Below are 23973 nucleotides of genomic sequence, written 5' to 3'. Positions count from 1 at the left end.
CAACAATGGTACCAATATCTACTAGAGAAGAAGTGGAAGGTTATCTAAGTGAACCTCGCATTGGTGCTGAGGATGATTCACTTGAATGGTGGCATCATATTGGATCAAAAAAATACCCACGTCTTGCTATCCCTGCAAAACAATTCTTATCAATCTGTGCATCAAGTGCTCCATTGGAGCGTCTTTTTTCTGTAGGGCGAGGAATTGTGACATTTAAAAGAGGAAGGTTATCTGCAGAAACAATATCAATTCTTATGACTATGAAATGTTGGGCTCGTGATGACCATGTGGAATATGAGCTAATAGAATCTAAAGCAGACGATGATGTAGAAGAACTGAAATGAGTCATATTTTATATGTTTAAGGTGGCATTCGTATCTTTTTGAATTTTTTTTTGGGTTTGTGTCATCTTACTCATATATTATGGTGCTTTTGTATGATTTTTACAGGTTAAGAAGATAGGTCATGATGCATGGCTTGAAGCGATGTAATGTCACATTGGAGTCAAAGCAAGAAAAGTTAGGAGCAGGCAAATATAAGGAGCCACGTGTTGTGGGATCTCTTAGAACAAAAACTTAGCATATTTAACAACTCAATAACTTATCTATATTTAGTACTTTTTTCCTCTTGAAAATTTCAAATAAAGAACTCTTAAAAATTTTACATGAGTCTTCTTTGATTTGTGATGAATCAATAGCGAAAATGATTTAATTACATTCAAAAATTGATTGACTTACTTTTTAATTAAGCATTTTACCTATATTTTGATTTTAATTTTTTAACTTTGATCTTGATTTTGGGTTGGTATTCATGACCGAACTATAGGTTTTACCGAACCGAACTGATCTTGGACCGAACCGAGACCGTGCCGAAGTTTAGGTATAGGTTTAGGTGTTTCCAAAAAACCGGTACTGAGACCGACACCATCATTCCCTACCCACATCAGACGTCGCACTTGCCATCCACCATGATTGTCATCACCTATTCCTTGGTCGCTTTGTTGGATGTCCATCCAATCCATAATTGCTGCCACGTTCATTCTCCCCATTCTGCAACTGTCGTCAGCGTCTTTGCCATTACCATCACCCCACACCTGCATCACCATGATTTGCACCAAAAACAGCTGCATAACACGATTCTCTATGCCCACAGGAAATGCACTACGGCCCACCCCTCACAAGTTCTAGAGAATGATGACAATTTTTTTTTTCAATCATATATCATCTCTGGCAGATAAGTACAGCTGAAGAGTATTAAGAGTTGAAAAAACTAGTTCAAAAGGTCAAAATCCATGATATATGTATACAAATCCATGTTGCATGACTATAAGATATAAGTGGCACATAGTTAAAGCATTTTTCTGACCTAACGCTGGGCACCATGAGGTAAGCCAAAACTCATGCATAATGGCATCTTACAAGGTCAACAGTGCCCCCTCAAAAAGTCGTTTTCTGGAAACAATGGGCGCAAGCAGGACGCAAACAATGGAGCAAGGAGCACGCCCAACGGCATGATAAGGGGCGGAGAAACTGCGTATTTAATGTTGGTTTCATTGCATTTGACATCATTTTTGTCTGTTATCCAACACATAAATGCGACATGACACAATCATAAGAGAAATATTGTGTTACATACTGTCTTTTTGAAAGAATACGGACGTTAAATGTACCATATAAGTCATGGTCAGCGGGCATATGCGGAAATCCAAAAGTGCAATTTCTCCGGTCAACGTTGGATTTAGGTTGATGTTTTCCAAGGTGTATGACACTTCCTCATGGCTCCTCCTTGCCTGTAGAAAGGTCGTCCCTTTGAGGAATGCATTGATGTGGCGTGCTTAATAAGATAAGAGAAGGTGAGCTCATGATATATCCTTCAGACGAGTAAATACTCCAGGTCAACGTGGGCCGGGCCTTTTCTAGTTTTGCATCTCCCATCTCAAAAAAGTCTTAATGGGCTGGTTCGTCTGCAACAAAGAACGTAATTTTGGTGTATTCTTTTATCGTCTTGGGGAAAAAAGTCTGCCTTTCCTTCTATCATCTTTGTCGATAGCTTCTGGTTGTCGTTTTTAAACTGGCTGTCATCGACCTTGCATACTGCTGGCATTTCGTGGGTCCATTCAAGTCGGCGAGAATCACACACTCATAAAGGCCGGGTCGATATCGCCATAAAGTCTCTGTTTTTCAAAATAAGGAGTTACTTCCCTTCGTAGCAAGCCAGTTGAATGCCAGACAAATATTAACTATAAACAAAGAGAGGGAATAATGATTAAATAATGCCGAGTAAAATATGGCGCACTTGTGAATCAGAAATGATACGTTGGCTGTAATGTGCCGGGCATTAAAAATCAGAAATACGATAATAAGAGGAGAAATAGGATTCGTCTTGTTAATTTAAAAAATATGATGAAGAAGAAAGAAGTATTAATCTAATCATCCACGACCGCAGGATAGTCCAAAAGTCGCCAAGTTGGAGGGTTTCAGGTGTGACGCAATGATTATCTAGTCAGATAGTTTTTTTTTCTCCCACAAAAACGTAGTCTGTGTGGCCCACTCCCTGAGTGTCGTATAAATGAAAAAAAAAATGATCAGTTCATGTGGTGGGGGGGGCCCTCTAATATATTGAAGCAGATGACTCAAAATGGTAAGGTAGAATCTGCCCCGGATGCAATGTGAGAAAGGGGAGGAACAAGGATATAGAGAAAGGATACATAGAGACAAACTGGGGCTGTTATTGATTCTTTAAGCCACCCCAGTTATAGATGTCACCGCCTTAGGGTCCCGTGCTTAGGGTAACCATTAACCACTCACAGTCCAAGATAAGCCAACTCCTAATGACTCAGGCGGAGCGGAACCATTAACCACTCACGGTCCGAGAGCAGCCACCCCTAATGACTCAGGCGGAGCGGAACCATTAACCACTCAGGGTCCGAGATCAGCCACTCCCTAATGACCCAGGCGAAGCGGAATCATTAACCACTCATAGTTCAAGAGCGCTGACCCCCTAATTACTCAGGCTGACTGGAACCATTAACCACTCAGGGTCCAAGAACAATAGCCATTTGTGGCTGAGCTGAACTGTTAACTGCACAAGAGTGGCCACCATCTAATAACTCAGGGCTGACTGGAAAAGTTAACTGCACGCTGTCCAAGAGTGGCCACTAACTACTCACAGTCCAAGATGGATAAGGGCAAATATCTCATCAGATATCAACATGATTTTGTAAATAAAAAATATAAGGAGAATATAAGTATATGTGTAAAAAATTAAAAAGATGATATAGTTGGAAAAAACAACTGACGTTCTGTCTTCTTCGTTCACTGTATTAGATAAATAGTCTTTCTTTTATCATTCTGTGGTATATTAATCTAATAACCCAAGCGTGGCTGTAGTCCAGAACTCGCCAAAGAGGGAGCATCTTGAGGAAAAATATAAACGTTACATTGATATAAAACTAGGCCTTACACATTCCGAGGTTACAAATTAACGGAGAAAGACTGCCAATCTACCGGAAAACGAGGGAAAGGAGAAGAACAAAAAGAATGAAGGTTTACGCAATCATCGAAGTACCAGGACACTGCCAAGGGAGCCGCAGTTGAGCGCCTCGATGTAATTAGATTTTAATCTACTCTTATCATGAACACAACTTCAATAAGAGACAAAAAACAATTTACCCTACAAACGATAGGAGTTAATCTAATTGCCGCCCAGGAATTGACTGTCTTACGAGCAAGTTTCAACCAAAACAAGGGATCATAAGACCATGAGAAAAATGGGTGACATCCCTTGAAAGCTGAATCTGACAAAGATGGAGAAGAAGAGATTAATCCAACGACTCAGACGCTGGGATAATCCAAAAGTTGCCGCCAGCGGGGAGCGTTGTCTGGCGATCAAGCAGCGGTTATCTAATGCGCACGCCGAAGAGGAAGCGACACAGTGCGGTGGATACATCGCATGTCCCACAGAACAGCTAACGGAGGCGAAGCTGGCATCTCTTGCACCGCGATATGACATCCCAACGCCCAAGGAAGTAACTGTTAAGAGTCCGGAAATACAATAAAACGAACGATAAACACCCTCTCACCAGTTGTCTCCAGGGGTCAACGCTTCGATTCCGGGCAGACGTGGAGCGGTGCGAGGTGGGCAACTAGGCTCGCTGGCGTCAGCTGGCAAAGGCCCGGACAGGCTGTAAACAGCTGTCTTCAAGCTCCGTCTTGCACCATCCAGTGGCCTGGTTCGGGCCCGCCTGCCTCTCCACCTAATCCATTAATGGGCTTCTCTCCTTCCTCTTCTCATAGGATTCTATTCTGCGCTCTGCCCATCGATTCCCCTCTCACCATGGTTTCCCCGGCGTTCACCCCTTCATTTTAAGCCTCTCCTCTCTCAAGAATAAGAAGAAGAAGATGGATCCCTGCCACTTTGTAAGAATTATCGTGGGTAATCTCGCGTTGAAGATTCCCGTGGCTTCGAAGCCGGCGAGGTCCGGCGTTCACCCTTCGTCTTCTCCGTGCTACTGCAAGATCCGCCTCGCCGGGCTGCCGTCGCAGACGGCGGTGGTGCCGCTTGTTCCGCCGGAGAGCGCCTTCTCCGGCGACCAGCCCATGTCTGTCGCTGCTAGCTTCGACCTTAGCGGGGCTGACCTCGAGAGGCTCGCCGCCAAGCCCATTATCCTCACCGCGAAGATCTACACAGGCTGCCGCGGCGCCACCTGCGGTGTGAACTCAGGCCGGCTGCTCGGCCGGGTTTCGGTTCAGCTCGACGTCAAGGGCGCGGAGGCGCGCCCATGGCTCTTCCACAACGGCTGGATCTCGGTGGGGAAGGAAGGGCAGAAGAGCCCCCCCCACGCGCAGCTGCACCTCGCGGCTCGCGCCGACCCGGACCCGCGGTTCGTGTTCGAGTTCGGCGCGGACCCGGAGTGCAGCCCGCAGGTCTTCCAGCTCCAGGGCTCGATGCGGCAGCCCGTCTTCACCTGCGCCTTCAGTTGCCGCAACGCCGACGACCGCTTCCAGCGAACCAGGTGAGCCGAAAGAACCGATCTTTCTTCTCACCCTCGATTCCTCTCGCCGGTTCGCTAACCGGGTCGGTCTCGGAAGGTCGACGCAGACGGACCCGAGCTGCTCCAGGAGCTGGCTGGGCTCGTTCGGCTCGGACCGGGAGCGGGCCAAGGAGCGGAAGGGGTGGTCCGTGACGGTGCACGACTTGTCGGGGTCCCCGGTGGCGCTGGCCTCCATGGTTACCCCCTTCGTGCCGTCCCCCGGCTCGGACAAGGTCAGCCGGGCCAACCCCGGCGCGTGGCTAGTGCTACGGCCCGGGGACGGGACGTGGAAGCCGTGGGGGCGGCTCGAAGCGTGGCGCGAGCGCGGGGACGGGCTCGGGCTGCGGTTCGAGCTGCTGCCGGACCCGAGCGTGGGCAGCGCCGGGGCGATGATCGGCGAGTCGACGGTCAGCTCCGCCAAGGGTGGGAAGTTCTGTATTGATCTCGCCGGCTGTGGGGGCGGCGGGCGGGCGGCGTCGCCGGCGGGGAGCCCGCCGGGGAGCGGCGATTACGGCTATCTCGTCTCGCCCTTTCACTCTTCTCGCGGGTTTGTGATGTCGTCGACGGTGCAAGGCGAGAGGTCGAAGAGCAGCAGGCCGACGGTGGAGGTGGGAGTGCAGCATGTGGGCTGCGCGGAGGACGCCGCCGCGTTCGTCGCGCTCGCGGCGGCGATCGATCTTAGTATGGACGCCTGCCGACTCTTCTCCTGCCGGCTGAGGAAGGAGCTCGGCCGCCAGCAAGATCAGTCCTGATTGATCTTTCGCAGTTTTTTTCGTTGCGAGAATTGATCGCCGTGATCGCGGTAGGAATTGGTGTGGGCTCTACAAGCTGTACAGATCTGGTTTGAGAGAGAGAGAGAGCGAGAGAGAGGAAGATTTGTTCCTCTGCTGGTGTTATTTTTTCTTGATTCTTATTATTCTTATTGCGAGGTGGTTCGTGCAATATTTCGTTCGATGTGACGGAGTGTATTGTTGTCTACCTGATCCCAGAAAGTAGGAGAGATCGAGAAGGGGGGAGCGAGAGAGAGAAGGATAGATGAAGGGGGAGAAGAGGAAGGAAGAGAGTTTGAGGGAGGGAGAAGAGGAAGAGAGAGAGGGAGGGAGAAGCGGAACAGAAAGAAAGAGAGAGAATGAAAGAGGGAGAAGCGGAAGAGAGAGAGAGTGAAAGATGAAGGGAGAAGCGGACGAGAGAGAGAATGAAGAGGGAGGGAGAAGAGAGAGAATGAAGAAGGAGGGAGAAGAGAGAGAAAGGGACGGAGAAGAGGAAGAGAGAGAAAAAGGGAGAGAGAGAAGGAAGAAACATGAGGAAGAGAGAGAAAGAGGGAGAGAGAGAGAAGGAAGAGACAGGAGGAAGAGAGAGAAAGAGGGAGAGAGAGAAGGAAGAGACAGGAGGAAGAGAGAGAAAGAGGGAGAGAGAGATAGGGAGGGAGAAATGGAGGAAAAGAGAAAAAGAGGGAGAGAAGGAAGAGAGTGAACGAGAGAGAGAGTGAGAAGAGGGAGGAAGAGAATGAAGGGAGAGAAAGAGAGAGAGAGAGGAAGAAAAGGGAGGGAGAGAAGGAAGAGACAAGGGAGGAGGAGGGAGAGAATGAAGAGAGAGAACGAGAGAGAGAGGGAGGAGGGAGAGAATGAAGGGTGAGAAAGAGAGAGAGGGAGAAGAGGGAGGGAGAGAAGGAAGAGAGAGGAGGGAGAGAATGAAGAGAGAGGGAGAAGAGGGAGGGAGAGAAGGAAGTGACAGAGGAAGAGAGAGGGAGGAGGAGGGAGAGAATGAAGAGAGAGAACAAGAGAGAGGGAGAAGAGGGAGGGAGAGAATGAAGGGAGAGAAAAAGAGAGAGAGGAGAAGAGGGAGGGAGAGAAGGAAGAGAGAGAACGAGAGAGAGGGAGAAGAGGGAGGGAGAGAATGAAGGGAGAGAAAAAGAGAGAGAGGAGAAGAGGGAGGGAGAGAAGGAAGAGACAGAGGAAGAGAGAGGGAGGAGGAGGGAGAGAATGAAGAGAGAGAACGAGAGAGAGGGAGAAGAGGGAGGGAGAGAATGGAGTGAAAAAGAGAGAGAGGGAGAAGAGGGAGGGAGAGAATGAAGAGAGAGAACGAAAGAGCGGGAGAAGAGGGAGGGAGAGAATGAAGAGAGAGAACGAGAGAGAGGGAGAAGAGGGAGGGAGAGAATGAAGGGAGAGAAAAAGAGAGAGAGAGGGAGAAGAGGAAGGGAGAGAATGAAGAGAGAGAACGAGAGAGAGGGAGAAGAGGGAGGAGAGAATGAAGGGAGAGAAAAAGAGAGAGAGAGGGTGAAGGGGAAGGGAGAGAATGAAGAGAGAGAACGAGAGAGAGAGGGAGAAGAGGGAGGGAGAGAATGAAGGAAGAGAAAGAGAGAGAGAGAGAGAGAGGGAGGGAAAGAAGGAAGAGACAGAGGAAGAGAGAGAAGAGAGAGAGAGGGAGAAGAGGGAGGGAGAGAAGGGAGAGACAGAGGAAGAGAGAGAAGAGGAGGGAGAGAATGAAGAGAGAGAACGAGAGAGAGAGGGAGAAGAGGGAGGAGAGAAGGAAGAGACAGAAGAGGAAGAGAGAAAAGAGGGAGGGAGAGAATGAAGAGCGAGAGAGGGAGAGAGGGGCAGATACAAAGAGTGAGAGAGAGAGAGGAAAAGAGGAAGAGAGAGAGGGAGAAGAGGGAGAGAGAGAGAAAGGGACAGATGCAGTGAGACTGTGAGAGAGAGAGAGAGGAAAAGAGGAAGAGAGAGGGATAGAAAAGGAAAAGAGAGAATGACTGATGCAGTGAGAGAGAGAGCAAGAGATGAAAAGAGGAAGAGAGAGAGGAGGGAGAAGAGGGAGAGAGAGAGAGAGGAAAAGAGGAAGAGAGAGGGATAGAAGAGGAAAAGAGAGAATGACTGAGGCAGTGAGAGAGAGAGCAAGAGATGAAAAGAGGAAGAGAGAGAGGAGGGAGAAGAGGGAGAGAGAGGGTGGGACAGATGCAGTGAGAGAGAGAGAGAAAGAGAGTAAAAGAGGAAAAGATGAAGAGAGAGGGATAGAAGAGGAAAAGAGAGAATGACTGATGCAGTGAGAGAGAGAGAGAGCAAGAGATGAAAAGAGGAAGAGAGAGAGAATGACTGATGCAGTGAGAGAGAGAGAGCAAGAGATGAAAAGAGGAAGAGAGAGAGAATGACTGATGCAGTGAGAGAGAGAAAGAGAGGAAAAGAGGAAGAGAGAGAGTAGGGACTGATAAAGTGAGAGAGGGACATAAAAAGAAAGAGAGGAAAAGAGGAAGAGAGAAAGGGAGGGACAGATACAGTGTTAGAGAGAAAGAGATGAAAAGAGGAACAGAGAGAGAGGGAGAGACAGATACAGTGTTAGAGAGAAAGAGAGGAAAAGAGGAAGAGAGAAAGGGAGGACAGATACAGTGTTAGAGAGAAAGAGAGGAAAAGAGGAAGAGAGAGAGAGGGAGAGGGAGAGACAGATACAGTGTTAGAGAGAAAGAGAGGAAAAGAGGAAGAGAGAAAGGGAGGGACGGATACAGTGTTAGAGAGAAAGAGAGGAAAAGAGGAAGAGAGAGAGAGAGGGAGAGACAGATACAGTGAAATAGAGAGAATGAGAAGAGAAGAGGAAGAGAGAGAGAGAGAGAGAGGCAGAGACAGATACAGTGAAATAGAGAGAATCAGAAGAGAAGAGGAAGAGAGAGGGAGAAGGGGAGAGAGAGAAAGAGAGAGAGGGAGAAGAGAGCGAGAGAGAGGGGTACATGCAGATATAGTTCAGGGATGCAGACGGGACAATATTTTTGTCCCGGGACGAAAATATCGTCCCGTCCGAGGATACAGACGAATGTTGGGATGAAAATTTGTCCAGGGGACCACCGGACGGGACGGGGTTTGTCCCGTGGGGCGAAAAAACCGTCCGTCTGGAGGTCTCGGACGATGGACGGACGGATGTAGACGGATGGACGAACGAAAAACCACCAGATTCACATCCAACAGCTGAGATCTCGCCACGTGGCCTTGCTATGACAACTTGCATCAAGGTCCGTGTGTTTTTTGGCGCATGCAAACTGACGCCGCTCAGAATTAATTGTACATAAGTCTATTTGCATTCTCTCTCCTCCATATTTCCATTGAAATACTTTGAAAAATCTACATTAATATATAATAAATATTAAATGGGTTTTTTTCATCCGGGACGAATTTCAGGATGAAAATTCGTCCCGGGAGGACTGGACGGGACGAAAAACCGTCCTGAGATTATTGGACGAGACGGTTTTATTGTTGGTGGACAAAAAACCGTCCCGTCCTTCATCCCTGAGCTAACATCGGACGTAGGACGGGACGAAATTAGTCCCGTCCCATCCTTCGTTCACGTCCGGGACGATCCAGAACTACACATGCAGAGACATACAGAAGGGGAAGGGAGAGAGATAGAGAGGGACCGAGAAGACAGAAAGAGAGAGAAACCAAGACGTCATTCCCCTAAAATATTTTCATCTAAATTCCTACTCCTGTTAAGATAATAAGATGCCATTCTTCTATTTCCTCCTCTCTCTCTGTAAATTCACAGGAAAAAAAGAAAGAGAAGCAGGAGAGAGAAACCCGCCCGCTGCAACGTGGCAAGCCCTCCACCACGTGAGCAGCCCAATTCTGCCACGTGGATGCTCACAGCTTCCAACGTTCTTGGTCAATTCCGTCAACGGGTGCCACGTGGAAAGATCTCGGATGTAGTCGAGAAGAGATGTCCAGAATCTTCGATGGTATTATTTTTCTCCATTTTCTCTCTCTATCGCGCTCAACTCTCACGCCGCTCGCACGCCTCTGCAGATCACGTCGATCGAGAGGAAATCGCTGCGATGTACAGCTTTTAAGCGCTCCGTTGAAGTCGCGATCACCGCTTCTGCATCTTGAGAGCGTTCGATTCACGTTTTTCAAGCTTTGAAACTACCCACCTCTTTGGCCGCGGCTGATCTCCCCACCCCCTACAAGAGTTGCAGAATCCACAGTTCTAAGACAAGGTATGAGTCTGTAGAAGTTCATGATTTTGTGGATGTGGGAGAAGTTGAGTATTTTAGTTCTTTGTGTGAGAACTAGGGCTTGATTTGATTCATGTCCTCCTTTGTCTGAGAACCTATTTTCTGGTAGGAATTACTTTATTCGAATCGTGGGATTTTGAGAAAAAATCGGTTTGGGTACCTGAGTGGTGTGAGAATTGTTCCGTTTACGGGAAAACCCTTGCGTTTTCTAATGAAACTCGATTCCAGCTATATTTGCGGTATGGTATCGTCAAAGGCATGATCTTTTTTGTTTTTCAATTAACCCAATTTACCCAGTCTGATCTGTATCATAAGAGAGAAGGAGATATATATGTATCTTATGCTTTGATTTCGGATTTCATTTTGGTTTGGTTCCGGTTCATAGTCCGCTGTTCTGTTCGGCATTTCCCAACTCGCACTGTTCCTTCATGAAGGTTCCTTCAATCTAGATTAGAGATTACTATAATGAGATCGACGAATGTATGATCTTTTATCCTTGCCATTTTGATGCACTCCGCGGAATAACCTAATTTTCTCAGCTTGAGCTGTAGAATCGGAGAACTTATATTCTAATTTCTTATTTCTTTTTTATTTAGGCATCGATACCAACGCAGTATTTCCCATTTAGAAGCCCAAAATGATGAAGCAATCGTCCTCTAGAGTTCACAGAAACAGGGGTTGGAAGGTTAAGCACGTGCTTCAGATTTGTATTCTTGCCACAGTCTGCGTTTGGCTGATCTATCAAGTGAGACATTCCTACGATAGAAAGAAATCATCTGAAGAGCTGATTTCAAAACCTTCTGACGCAGTGGAAGAGAACAGAACAGGAACCCTAAAACTGGGAAGGAAGGATCCCCAGCAAAAGTCTGAAGTTCTGTTGACGGATGGGGAAGAACAGGAAGAAGCTGAAGGCATAGAAGAACAGGATGACGACAAAATCGATGAAAATGAAGACATGATTGATGAAATCGATCATGAGAGCGAAGGGATTGACCGCGAAGACATTGATGAAAAGTCTCAGGAAGCGCGGGAGGTGAATTATAAAGCAGATGATGCTTCCAGCGCTGTGGAACCTCAGAAGAATGGAGATGATCTCTCCAAGGAACAGCTAACAGATGAATCTTCTCCAGATCCATCGGTCTCTGCAATATCTCCTGGCCCAGTCACGGATCATAAAAACAACACTTCAACTTCTGATCAAAGCAGCAGTAATTCAACAATTACCCCCGTTTCCAAGGAACAACTGACAAATGGGTCTTCTCCCGAGACAACAGTGGAGGCTGTCTCTCCTGGCTTAGTTACAGATCATTACAACAGCACTTCAACATCTGCTCAAAGCAGTAGTAATTCCACTATAACCTCGCAGTCTGGAAACTCTACAAAATCAGATCTTGGAGTTCCGCTAGAGTTGGAGCAAGATAATAAGATTGAACCTGTTTCTTCGGGGATATTGATCACAAAGGAGGTGCAAAGCCCAGGCAAAGTCAGCTCGGAAAAAGCTCAAAGTCCAGAGATTGACCAAAATAAGGCCACCCAGGTCAACAATGTTACTACTATTTCCTCGTTGCCAGATACTCATCTTAATACGACGAAACCAGGGGAGAAAGGCCTGGCAGCAGAATGATCATTCTCTAACCATTACTTGAACAGGTGATCTGGTAGTAAATTCTCCTTCTCACTCTCCACTTATTTCACTTTAGTAACCCTCATATCTCTGGAGGCAGGTCCCTGATCGATGAATAGGGAACAAAAGAATTATACGATCCTTGATTCATACTTTCCCCCGTCGAGACGGAAGACGGGATGTTGTAATTGGAATCCAGGGCCGCACAATATCAAAGGTTAGTTGATACAGGAAATTTGCCAGAAATTTGCCAGGCGTCTGATATTGTTATAACTGAGTCATAAGAGGAAGGTTGATTGCATGAATTTTTGTTTTTTTATATCTTAAATTATCACAAAATAAAAGAAAGCTTAGAGGTTTATTTTGTAGGGTTAGTTTGCATCGAAAATGCGTGAGGACTCTTCGAATGATTCTACGTATTGTTATGAATCAAATGAGTTCTTATAAGAATGAGTTAGAATCTAAGCAAAAAATGATGGACTAATGAGAATAGTGACCAAGAAAAATGGTTGACTGAAAAAGGCTTGAGTGTATGCAGGGGAGCAGAGCAAAGATGAATGAAGTTGTGATGAAACGTTATCTTCAGATAAAAACACTTATTGAAATAAGAAGTGACTTTGTCACTTCTGCCGAAGGCGCAAAAGTGGGAGCTAGAGAGCATTTATGTATCAGATTTGCGTGGAGTTCATTTTCAAGGTATTGTTACAAGGAACATTCTTGGAGAATCCTCTAAAACTACTGCATATTGTTACGAATCAAATGGTGTCTTATTTGAATCATGTTAAAATCTTCGCCAACAGAGAAGAATGATTGAGAATAAATATCGAATGAAAGAGCTTATCGGATTTGCTTAACAGTTTGCTTTCAACATTCAGTTCTCATGGAACATGCTTGGGGGACTTCTAAAAATTCATCATATTGTTGTGAATCATATTTCTTAGAATCATGTTAGAATCTTGGCGAACAAGGATGAACGAATAAGGTAGAGATACAGAAAAAATGATTGAACGGATGAGCCCATAAGTATCAGGTAGCTTGGAGTCTATTTTCAAGGTATAATTTAAATGGAAGAGTAATGAGGTTTGGATTAGTTATTCGTATCATTCATTGACAGTTTTTCAGCTTTGTTCGCTGACATAGAAATGGAAAAATGTATTCTACATATATGAGAAAGTTATAGTAAAGGGAAACTTGAGGACTTAACGATGAATCGGAGTTAATGATTAATTTTCTATTCATTTGGATGAAAATTGGCTGAGATTAACTACACAATCTGAGATCTCATGGGTTTTCAATGTAATAAATCTGTACAAATGTGTTTTAGTTACCAAGTGCAGACATAATTAAATTGAAAATATGGTATAGTCAGACAGCTAAGATGTATTGCCTAAGATGTATACTAATAATTCATTTCAAAATAATCAAAGTTTTGATAACAATTATATTGTATAATCCAGATAGCTGAACCAGATGGAAAGATAAATTAAATATGATTTACTATCTTTAAGCTGACAATCAACCATCACTAACTGCGAAACTTTGGAACTTGAACTTCAACCCCACACATTGTCTCAGTACTGAACTGCATCCAACTGAATGATGCATTTGGTTACTAATATTACCATTACTAACTCAGGTGTTGCCAGAATGTATATGATTTATATCATCTAAGGGTGGAGGAAGACCTAAAATAAGTGAACCTTTATTTGGACTAACATTATAGAATAATTTTGGACTCTCATGCAGGTTATACATTTTTTCCTCATATCTCATTTGACTCAATGATATAAATTTTAATTCTGATGAATTGTCCAAAAAATCCTATACTGATGTCATTTTGTATGCTAAAAATAAACAGTAAATGTGATTCCATGGTACCTTTGAGTTTGAGTTGCATTGTGATAACATAAATAATTTTCAATGAATCAAGTAAAAGGTTACCAGCTTGGATCATATATTGTCTCCTGGAAATCGTGCCCTTGATTAAACTGATGGAAGTCTATTGCACAGAAAAAGACCGAATAAAAAATAGATTTTAAAACTGAAAATGTAGGTCAAACCAAAAACATCACCTTTGCATGGACTGATCTGTTATTTATACATCCCTTAAATGAATCTCTTTGAGCTATTCATGTCTGGCCTCTGGACATATCTACATGATCTTTAGAGTGTTGGACCTTGTATTTTCTCAAACTGTGGTGCCAGAAATTGATTTACTCGCCATCTAGGTTCAATAGGGCATAATGTTACACTTGCGAAGACCAAGAAAAGAAAGGGCAGGCAATCAAAACTGACTCAGGGTATCAACTAAAGGCAAACCTGCTATTTATAACATCTGGGATAATTCATAAGTTTCCATAGGAAAGTTTCACACATTTCCCCTACAAAACTTTATCAATGTCCACCAACTTAGAGTATATTCACAAATATCTGAAAATATTGTGTGACACTCTTGGTCCATCTACAATTATAGTTAAGAATATAGTAACCGAATAACTTTTGGAGGCTGACAATATGAATTATCTATGTCAACATATAAATTAATAAGTTAATGATAAGTTTAATTCAATCGATAGGTTCAGTTGTCAGCATGTTGTGTTCTAAGCTAGACCTCGTGCAATAGAAGATATAAAAGAGTATGCCAACTCTCTCATATAGCATTCACTGTAATAAATCACCATGTAAATAAAATATTCGTCCACACAAGACTTCTGAATCACTTATGATAAGATTAACCATCAAACACTAATTGGTAAATTTATCTAGTATTGATGCAAAGTGAAATCGTTGAAGAACACCTTCTCAAAAACATTCCATTCTTTGGCTAGGAATTTAACTGCATATCCTTTCTTGAGTTAATTCGCTTATATTAAGGGTAGACACTCCATCCTGATTACTCAATCATCATCCTGTACTTGTTGTGGTATCTGAGCTAAGATGATACGTATAATACCTTTTAATGATTCATATGGATCAAGTTAGTGAACTCTTTCCTGATAGAGCAGCCGCTATATTTCCATATTGTCTCCACATAAATCGCTCCAGGATTGGTCATAATCATCATTTGAGTGGGACTAGATAGTGCAATTCTCCCTACACATTTTGATTTCCTTCTCGATTATAAATATATTTAATCTAATAAATACCATATCTCATCATAAACTGATTCGGAATTACATATATTTATAGACTTCAATAATATGAATCACACTTGCATTATAATGAATATATTGTATTATCAAATATTGAAAGAAATGTGGAATGGGTAATTGGATTGGAAGTCACATATATTTCCATCATTATCAGTATTTACATTAGTGATTTCAATGATATATCTTTATATATTTACTTTCAGCTCAACACCTTTTAAATAAAGCCAAAAAATGAGTTTATTTTTGTGAAAAAATTTAAACTTCTAATTAAGATATGTATAAAAATGTCTGGATGGATATCTTAGATAACTTTATGTTGACTCATCCCAGTTAGTGTATATAAGTATTTTATTTTACTAGAACTAATATTTGGAAGTGACAGAGCCTTATTTAGTTTGCTTTTTTACATATTTATTGGATATATATTTAGCTAAACATTTGATTCATCAACATATTTATGTTCTATAGATTAATTAAAATAAATACTATGCCACCAAGAAAAGTAGATGTTGGCCAAAATGATAAGCTATAAGAATCGATACATTTTCATATCCATTTTGCAGCTCTTCATATAAAAAAATCAATACAGATAAAAAACTTTTGCGAGGACACTTCCCTCTTACATCGATCTTATTTTACATGTTTGTGTACATCTACAGATAACCCGATTACCTCAGGTTTATGACAAATGCTATCTGAAGCCAGAATTTAATGAAATGCCTAAGTTGTGAGGCTTATGAAATAAGTTAAAATAATTTCAACACAAATTCTTAGTCAAATGGAGAATAGTTGTCTTGAAAGTGATATAGAGGTAGGCCGAATTCCCATTTAGCTTCTCAAAAGAAATCCACAGATAAGGTTCATACCAAGTAAACCAAAGCTGTGAATGTCCCTCATAATTTTGGTAAATCAAATGGCTAGGCCATCTATTGATATCATAATTACTTGTTAATTTTTCATATAATGATGCCAAAGTATTTTTTCTAACTGAAACCTCAATATAGTCAATACTCTTCGGATCAAGACATAAGTTGAAAATGATGTGGTGTGGTATCACTGCTTTCCCTTGGTACCACGTCACCAGGGTCTTTCCAGTATGTCAGATTCTCTATGTTCATGTTGTGATCGCGATTGATAAATTTTATTTTATATCTTCACAAGGGGTATAGACATTGGTAGCCCATGGGGAGCAGACAGTTTCATGCTAATCGTGCTTACCTATGAACTATTCTAAGATATTTGTAATAACATGAATAACCGTCAAATCTATGAAATTTCCCTAGAATCCCTTATTTATCTTTATGGTGAAAATTAAAATATAATATCAATGCTCTACATGCTGCACAGAGTAAACCAACCTTTGTTTACGCATTATGAGTTAGATCGACCCATGCTCAACATATTTCCATATTATCTCAACATATCAAATAGTGATGAATAAAATCTAGTATGTCAAATTCCTCTAACAAACATGGTGACACCATTCTAGTAGTGGGTTTTGTTCTAGTTAGTGACCTAGCCCCAATATTGTAGTTATTTATATGGGCCATGTTTGCATCAAATTTGTCTTTTACATATGGTGGTATAGTTGGAAGAAGACATTAAAAATATCATGTCATTTAACATTAAAAAATACCACTGGAGGGATGGACAAACGGTATAATTTCGCATGACTGACGATATTCATTGTGCCTGCAACACACTAAACATGTCATGTAGCATTGAACCCTATGTTTCTATCACATAATTTTCTTCCAAATATGGATTTTCAGTCAACAATGACCATACATGGGATACATTTTTCGCTAAATATATGTTTTTCCATGTGACAATTATTAAGGAGAAGCATGACATTGGCTGTTCAGTCTAGGCTAAATTCTTCCACCATGTTGACGGAGATCTTAGTTATCGACTCACCGTCATGCTTCATAAAGTGCTGTTGAATAGGAAGGTTGTGCTTGTGATACTTCCAACAAGCATTGATCTAGAGAGCAGCTATGCCCAATGGTTTGATGAGCCTTCTTTGTCATTCATGTGTCTGCTGGGACCGGTACTTTCTTGGAATCGATTAGCATCTTCTTGATCTCCACTATCATTATGTCAAATAACTTCATTGCCCATGGTTTGATGAGCCATGCACTAGGAGGGCCTGCCAAATTTTGTGTTGCATATAAATAAGTTTGTTGTGTTATTATCAATCCAACACCTTATCAAGTTAGTGTGGAAAACTATTAGAGCAATCATGTCCTTCATCTCCTCTAGTGGTAGACCCTTCAAGGGTCACTTTCTCCCAAAGAAGCCTAATGTCCCATCATCCACCAGCTTGACAATATGAAGTTACTTTCTAGTTCCTCCCTTTGATTCATCATGTTGTTTATAATGGCTAAATCTAATTGCTGCCATAATAACCTTCATATTTATTTTATGCTGGTCACTTCACTTGGAAAGCCTTTGTTGTGTTATTGAGATGATAAAAATCACACTCATATTTTAGATTCCCAACATGCAACCATTACATCAGTATTGGGAGTGTTTGGGTTATTTGTGTGATTATAATGCATCACTGGTCATCTCCTCTAGTAATTCCTCGTTTGTATAGTCCACCATTGTTTGTATAGTCCACCATTCTTCACCATTAGCATTATTTATTAGGAGAATATTAAAATCTTGATAAACTATATTCCCCCTCTCTTATCTATCGAACACATTTTAATGATGACATCAGACATATTTTCAAGAATAAAACATTGCAATGGGAATAATTAATATGAAAACTGTGATAATCAAGTTGATGGATTAAGGGGTCAGTAAAAAGAATTTGGGAAAATGAGGGAGGAAGTAAGAGAGATGGAGAGGGAACTAGAGAGAGAGAGAGAGAGAGAGAGAGATAGATAATGAGAGATAAAGGAAGGAGGTTTGATATGGGGATTCCCTTGATTGAAAGACATAGAGAGATAAAAATGATCAAACAAAAATTTTTATGGGGGCTTAAAGAGATATGTGTAACTTGACTATTTTAAAGTTACAATATATTGAATCATACGAAACAACGAATCCAAACCACTCAATTTTTTTGAACTGTATAATATTGTGATTGTGTGATAACATTTATAAATCCCTAACTCTTAAAACAAGTATGATAAGTTAGTTTTAGAAATATATGCGGCCTGCATGCCAACAGCATATTCCACATGTCATTCAATATAATTTATAACAATGCATTAATTATAATGCACGTAAAATGCCTTTAATTAAAGTCAATGAATACATGATTTGACTAAGTGAATTATGATGCAATCGTATTACGACAGTTACTAGTCTTTAAAAATGAGCACTAAATATTCATCTTTAAATAATACTTAAGATGGACAATGAAATATCTAGGTAAAAATGCATACCATACCCTCTAGTGATGAACGTGACCAATTTTGTATACATCCGTGTGGAGGCCCAAGAGAAAAATAGCGGGCTTTATTTGGGATAGATTTCATTCAATTGATCCATATGAATTCTTGAATTGTATTATAGGTAACATCAATCAGGATGATTCATTTCATGATTGTGTAAGCAGTGCTTAGGCTTGAGGCATGAAGGACACATTGGGATGGATATTTTTATTTTTAATATGAGTTATGAATCACTGTCCATGATAGTTGAATCCATCCGTCTCAGATTGCACTGAAAATTCCATTAGTGTGACCTTATTCTCAACATGGGCTCGTCCGCACTCAATATTGAAGGAGATAAGGAATAAGATGCACTTAAATCCATGTCTAGAGTAGTGAAAATATTGGAGAAGGTATTCTCTGACAATTTCACTAGTTATCAATTTAGATTTTAGGGTTTGTTGGGGAACCATACTCAATGTGATTTCGTTGTCTTACATGGATGAAGGATTAGATGTACACCATAACTAATATGTTAATGGTTCCATTAGAGAGTTGAGATTCTCCTTTGTATTGTCTAAGGCACAAGTTGTTGCTTGGCACCCAAGGGCCACCAAATTAATTAATTGATTAATTTAAATCAATCACCAACTACTTAATCCATATGTTGGTATAGTTAACCGATAAGGCAAGCAAAAAAAAGATTATTGGGCCGATCAAATTATATGATACATGGGCCTAGTGAGTCACATTCACAAGGTTTTTGGACATTCATCGGATATACTCTTAGTTCATGGGCTTTTATTCCATGTTCCTAGGTACATGGAATTTTATAAACTTTACCTAATTAACTGTAATAGAAATTGTCTTAAGAGTATCAATTGAGGGGGCACCTCATTTGATACCATGCAAGTCATTTTGAACCTCCCTCCCTCCCCCCCCACCCTATTCTTGTGTTCCTCGTAAGTCCCGCTTCCGATGAGACTAGATGGAGAGGAAATCAGATTTCCAACAGCATATTTTTAGGGAATAATAAGATACCCAGCACTCTAAATATCATGTGGATACATTTATGTTGGTTTATAGGCCTTGATGAAGTGATTGGAAAACCCTTTCCATAATGTAAAGATATAATCAGTTCACAATGTGTCTCTAAAACATATCAAACTTGAAGTAACTTTTGGGGAACTTCTTTCATCCTTGATTTTCAAACCATTCACATGCCCAACCTCTAGACGTAGCCACACACTAAAAGGACTGTTGGAAATCCTCTTCTTCTTCTCCAACTATTCTCGGAGATCTAGTTATCACCTCACCATAAACACCTTCTAGTATAATGAATGGAGAGTAAAACATAAAAGAAAGGGGAGAGCACAAATTGGGTGCTCCATCTTATTTATACTTACTATGAACTTTTCATGAAAGCCCATACAACTTTAAGCATAAGCACCAACATCCATTAATCTTATATGTGTGACCCCATAGGCCCATGTATCAATCTAGTAAATAATTCTAATACAAAAATAATATCTATTGACAAACCTTATTAATAAATTATACCAATATTAGAGATTAATTGATCAAGTATTAATTCAACCCAATCAATAGGTTAAATTTCCATTTTGTATTTTCCAAGCTACACCTTGTGCTCTAGAAGACACATAACAGTGTTTTAAGTCGCATTAAATTTTAATTACCAATTACCGAACATGTATAATAATTCATCAATGCAATACTTTCAAGTGACGTAGGGTATTATGGATTCCCGCAAGAAACCTTGATGAGTTCCAGAATGTCATTGTGGGTTTTTAAACCATAAAATCCTATTCCATCATTCAGTTTGTTCTGATGCATAATGAGGAACATTGGAGAATGCCTTCTCCAATATCCTTACTACCCTGGTCATGGATTTGACCCTTCTTCTTCAAGTCAATCTTGTCATATATTGAATGTGGGCGATCTTGTCTTGACTACTCAGTCTTGTTATGTGCAAGTTGAGACATGTTTAAATCCTATGGTTATTGACTCCTACATCTTAGTTAAAACATGGTCCTCCATACACAACATATCCTTGGTGTCTCATAAATCAACCTTATTGATGGTTAGCTACAATACCATTAAAGAATACATCCATACCACTTTTGTGAACTCTTTCTGAAAAATGAACCCAGAATATGTTCTTTATTTCTTCACACTAATGGCCACATGATCAGTCATACTTCTTATAGAAGTAGGTTCATACAATATTATTCTATCTAGATAACTCAATATGTGTCTGAAGTATACAATGTAGAAATATTTAGAAAACACACTTGAAGAATAGTGGTCACTATTTTAAGATCTCATCAATAGTCAGTGAGCCATTGAGTACAATAAGGGATTTCATTTTCAACATCACACGAGAATAATAATAAAAAATATTTATTTAAATGAACTTAAATAAATCATGGAAGTGTGAATGGCTTGAAGGACACATAATACCCATCATTCTAGATACTAGACATCTGAACAGCTTGAAGATGTCCGTTTAAGAGAAACATCTGAGATCATAAGAATGATAAGGACGTATATTTTATAATATAAATGTTTATGAAAATTCCATATGCGGGCAGTGGTGCATGATAATGATGAATAATTTGAATTAGATATGATGGATCCTTTTCCGTATACATAGACATATATAAGATGTTTCAAATCAGATCATGACCTAAGTGAGAGAAGGCTCATCGTAGATCCTAATATTTAGGTACGATCGGTAATGGACACAAAGAAAACTTGAAGGGTCTCAAATCACATTCTTTCACTCGACCTATAAATGTTAGATTATTTCCAAGATTTTTTACATGGATAGAGAGGTATATTTCTGAAAAAAAGATTATGGAATATCTAACATGGAGATGAAGCTACCGTCAAAATATTAGCTCACAATTTTTAGATCTTCAAATATCATGTTTGAGAGTTGGATCATTTTGAGCCACTGAATTACTCTCTCCTTGTCAAACCATGACTCAAATAACCAATGTGCCACATAATTCTCAGATTTTCTAAAGATTTTATATATTTTTATACATTTTAACTACTGGTCTCATGCCTGTCTGTAGGTCAATAGTAGTACTCTGATTCCCAGAAAGATTCCCTCATTTGTTGATATTAACCATTCCTGCTGTATCATGTGCATGTGCTTTTCTTGGCATTGAATATCACATTTATTGCAGATTTAATATCCAAATTTTTTCAAGTCAAACATCTTTCAATTTATAATCCTTGAAAATTTTATTGAGTGTGATTTAAATCACATGATTTTATTGTGTCAGTATGTGTACGACACATCCGTTGCATTTAATTGGGAATAAAAACTCTCTTCCATGTTGTTAGATGTCTCTGAGCAATAAAACAAAGCAGTGTCCTATTGTGGTTGGCCACTATGGCATTGTGATTTTCAAGGCTGTAATGGGACATTTTTCAAATGATTAGTAAAATTAATTGACTTTCAATCACTGGCCATTATCAAATCCATTGGTTCGCAGCATGTGGCCATATCAAAATACAGTTTAATAAACTGAAAGATAAATTTTAAATTATTCAAACTTATATTTGAATAGAAAAAATTATTTATAACATTTATTTCAAGTTTTAAAATTAATCAATCTGAATACAATAGTAAAGAATTCTAAAAATTATATTTCGAGTTAGAAATTCTTTTCTTAATGCATATGATGTCAAAAATGGTTCATTAATATTTCAATTAATCCAAAACCGGAATATCATTCCAAAATCAGATTAAATCATTTGAAGCTTGATAGCATAGGCATATGTTCATTTTCATTCAAATAAATGCATGTATTCATGTTATTAATTTAATAATTAGTGTGATATTAATCCCTTGGAAACATAACATCACCAAATTATAGAAATCAAAGATGAAAGCAATTTAGTGTAAAATATATAACATATTGATGGAAAAAAATTGACCAAAAGTGGTTAGAAAAATTCCAGGAATTACATTCCAACAATTTTCCTCCATATCTAAATTCCTATGGGGGCAAATAGGAAACTAGATTTTGTTTTTATTTCTTACTCTGATTCTTAGATAATCGGCAGTGTAATTCATATAAACTCCCATAATGATTAACCAAAATCCAACTGTTAAAACCATGAGACAGAGCAATGAATGAGCAGCATGGAATAAAAGGCTTTAGCTAATGTCATAAAAATTCCCATCATGAATCAAAATGAACAAAATACAAACCATCATGTTTCTTTTACTCATAAATTTAATTTCCCAAAATACCGAAAGAAAGATAATGAACAACATATACCTTATAGGACCGAGATGGTGAGAAAATGAGATAAAGAGAGGGAGAGAGAATGGGGGGAAGGAAGGAAAGAGGGAGAAGAAGAGAGCGCAGTTTTCAGAAATCAATAACGGAATTCTTACAGTTTTTAGAAGAGAGCCTTGACCTATCCTTCATCACCCCCTGGCTGCAGCTGCTATCATCTCACACTCGCCTCCCACTACTTGCCTCGAACTGCACATCTCATGGCATCACTTCGTGTCGTTCATGCCATCCTTCCCAACGTCTCATGTATCAAAATCTTTAACTTGCTGACAATTCTAAATACATGATGTAGGAAATGATTAAGAGAGATAAAAAGTTTGACATCCAATATCCTTACCGATATCAGATATCAAAACATGACAAACAATTAAACTTAGAAACACACACATAATGGTTCCAAATACAAATTCAGTAGAAATATTCCCCCTGATCCGAATCCGTTGCGATATTGAAAATTGATATTGAATTTCCTTATTCCAAACAAACTTTGAACAAAATCTGAGCCCTAACCGGGATATTGACACCTGATACCCATTGTGGGATCCAATATCTAAGCCCCAACTGGGATCCACTTCCCAGTACAAAGGACAATGGGTAGGCAACAACTCCCCCATCATTTGAATCCATTACCTGATATCGACAATCGATATCAGATTACCCTGGTACCAAACAAACTTAGAAAAAAATCCTTTTCAATATCGACACCCGAGACCCATTATGGGATCTAATATCTGAATCCTTAGTGGGATCCACTACCCAGTAGAAAGGATACTAGGTAGGCAACAAATCCCCCATCATCCGAATCCATTGTACGATATTGACTATTGATATCGGATTCCCCTGGTACCAAACAAACTTTGACCAAAATCATTGTTGATATCGACACCCATTGTGGGATCCAATATCTGAGCCTTAACTGGGATCCACTACCCAGTACAAAGGATACTGGATAGGCAACAAATCCCCCAGAGTCTGAATCCATTACCCAATATCGACTATCAATATTGGATTCCTCTAGTACCAAATAAACTTTGAACAAAATCCTTATCAATATTGAGACCCAGTATGGGATCCACTATCCAAACCCTAACTGGGATCCACTATCCAGTAGAAAGGATACAGGGTAGGCAACAAATCTCCCATAGTCTGAATCCGTAACCCAATATCGAATATCATTATCGGATTCCCCCTGTACCAAACAAACTTTGAACAAAAATATCATCACCCGAGACCCATTATGGGATCCACTATCCAAACCCTAATAGGGATCCACTACCCAGTACCAAGGATACTGGGTAGGCAACAAGTCATCATACCCCCCTCCCCCAAAATCTTTGGGCGAAGACCAATGTTTAGGATTTTATATATAGCGGACGGCTAAGATTCCCGGACGTGGCGCTTTGAACGGCGCAGGTCTTATTCCCACCGCCGCCTCAATCTCCTCTCTAT

General features: G+C 40.6%; 2 protein-coding genes and 1 long non-coding RNA gene across 5 annotated transcripts; 2 read left to right on the top strand and 1 right to left on the bottom strand.

Moving 5' to 3' along the window:
* Positions 1-3416: 3416 nt before the first annotated feature.
* LOC144702344 (uncharacterized) lies at positions 3417-4178 on the bottom strand. Its single transcript, XR_013581237.1, has 2 exons — positions 4082-4178; positions 3417-3991 (listed from the first exon to the last, which is right to left on the bottom strand). It is a non-coding gene; the product is annotated as an uncharacterized LOC144702344 (long non-coding RNA).
* Positions 4179-4274: 96 nt separating this feature from the next.
* On the top strand, positions 4275-5974 carry LOC144702343 (formin-like protein (DUF1005)). The gene is made up of 2 exons (XM_078574353.1): positions 4275-5014; positions 5091-5974. The coding sequence occupies exons 1-2, from the start codon at positions 4401-4403 to the stop codon at positions 5782-5784; spliced, it is 1308 nt and encodes a 435-aa protein (XP_078430479.1). The 5' UTR covers positions 4275-4400; the 3' UTR covers positions 5785-5974.
* Positions 5975-9754: 3780 nt separating this feature from the next.
* LOC144702342 (uncharacterized) lies at positions 9755-12007 on the top strand. 3 transcript variants are annotated; one of them, XM_078574351.1, is made up of 3 exons: positions 9755-10004; positions 10619-11680; positions 11747-12007. In XM_078574351.1, the coding sequence occupies exon 2, from the start codon at positions 10660-10662 to the stop codon at positions 11644-11646; it is 987 nt and encodes a 328-aa protein (XP_078430477.1). In that variant the 5' UTR covers positions 9755-10004; positions 10619-10659; the 3' UTR covers positions 11647-11680; positions 11747-12007. The 3 variants fall into 3 exon arrangements, with proteins under 3 accessions (XP_078430477.1, XP_078430476.1, XP_078430478.1); XM_078574350.1 differs by having other exon boundaries at positions 9756-10004; positions 10619-11672; XM_078574352.1 differs by lacking the exon at positions 9755-10004 and adding an exon at positions 10022-10127 and having other exon boundaries at positions 10619-11672.
* The last annotated feature ends 11966 nt before the right edge of the window (positions 12008-23973 follow it).

This window comes from Wolffia australiana, chromosome 4, assembly GCF_029677425.1.
Source record: "Wolffia australiana isolate 7733 chromosome 4, ASM2967742v1".
In the NCBI taxonomy this organism is placed as follows: Eukaryota; Viridiplantae; Streptophyta; class Magnoliopsida; order Alismatales; family Araceae; genus Wolffia; species Wolffia australiana.
Note: the sequence above shows the minus strand (reverse complement) of the source record. Positions and strands in the feature narration are given on the sequence as shown.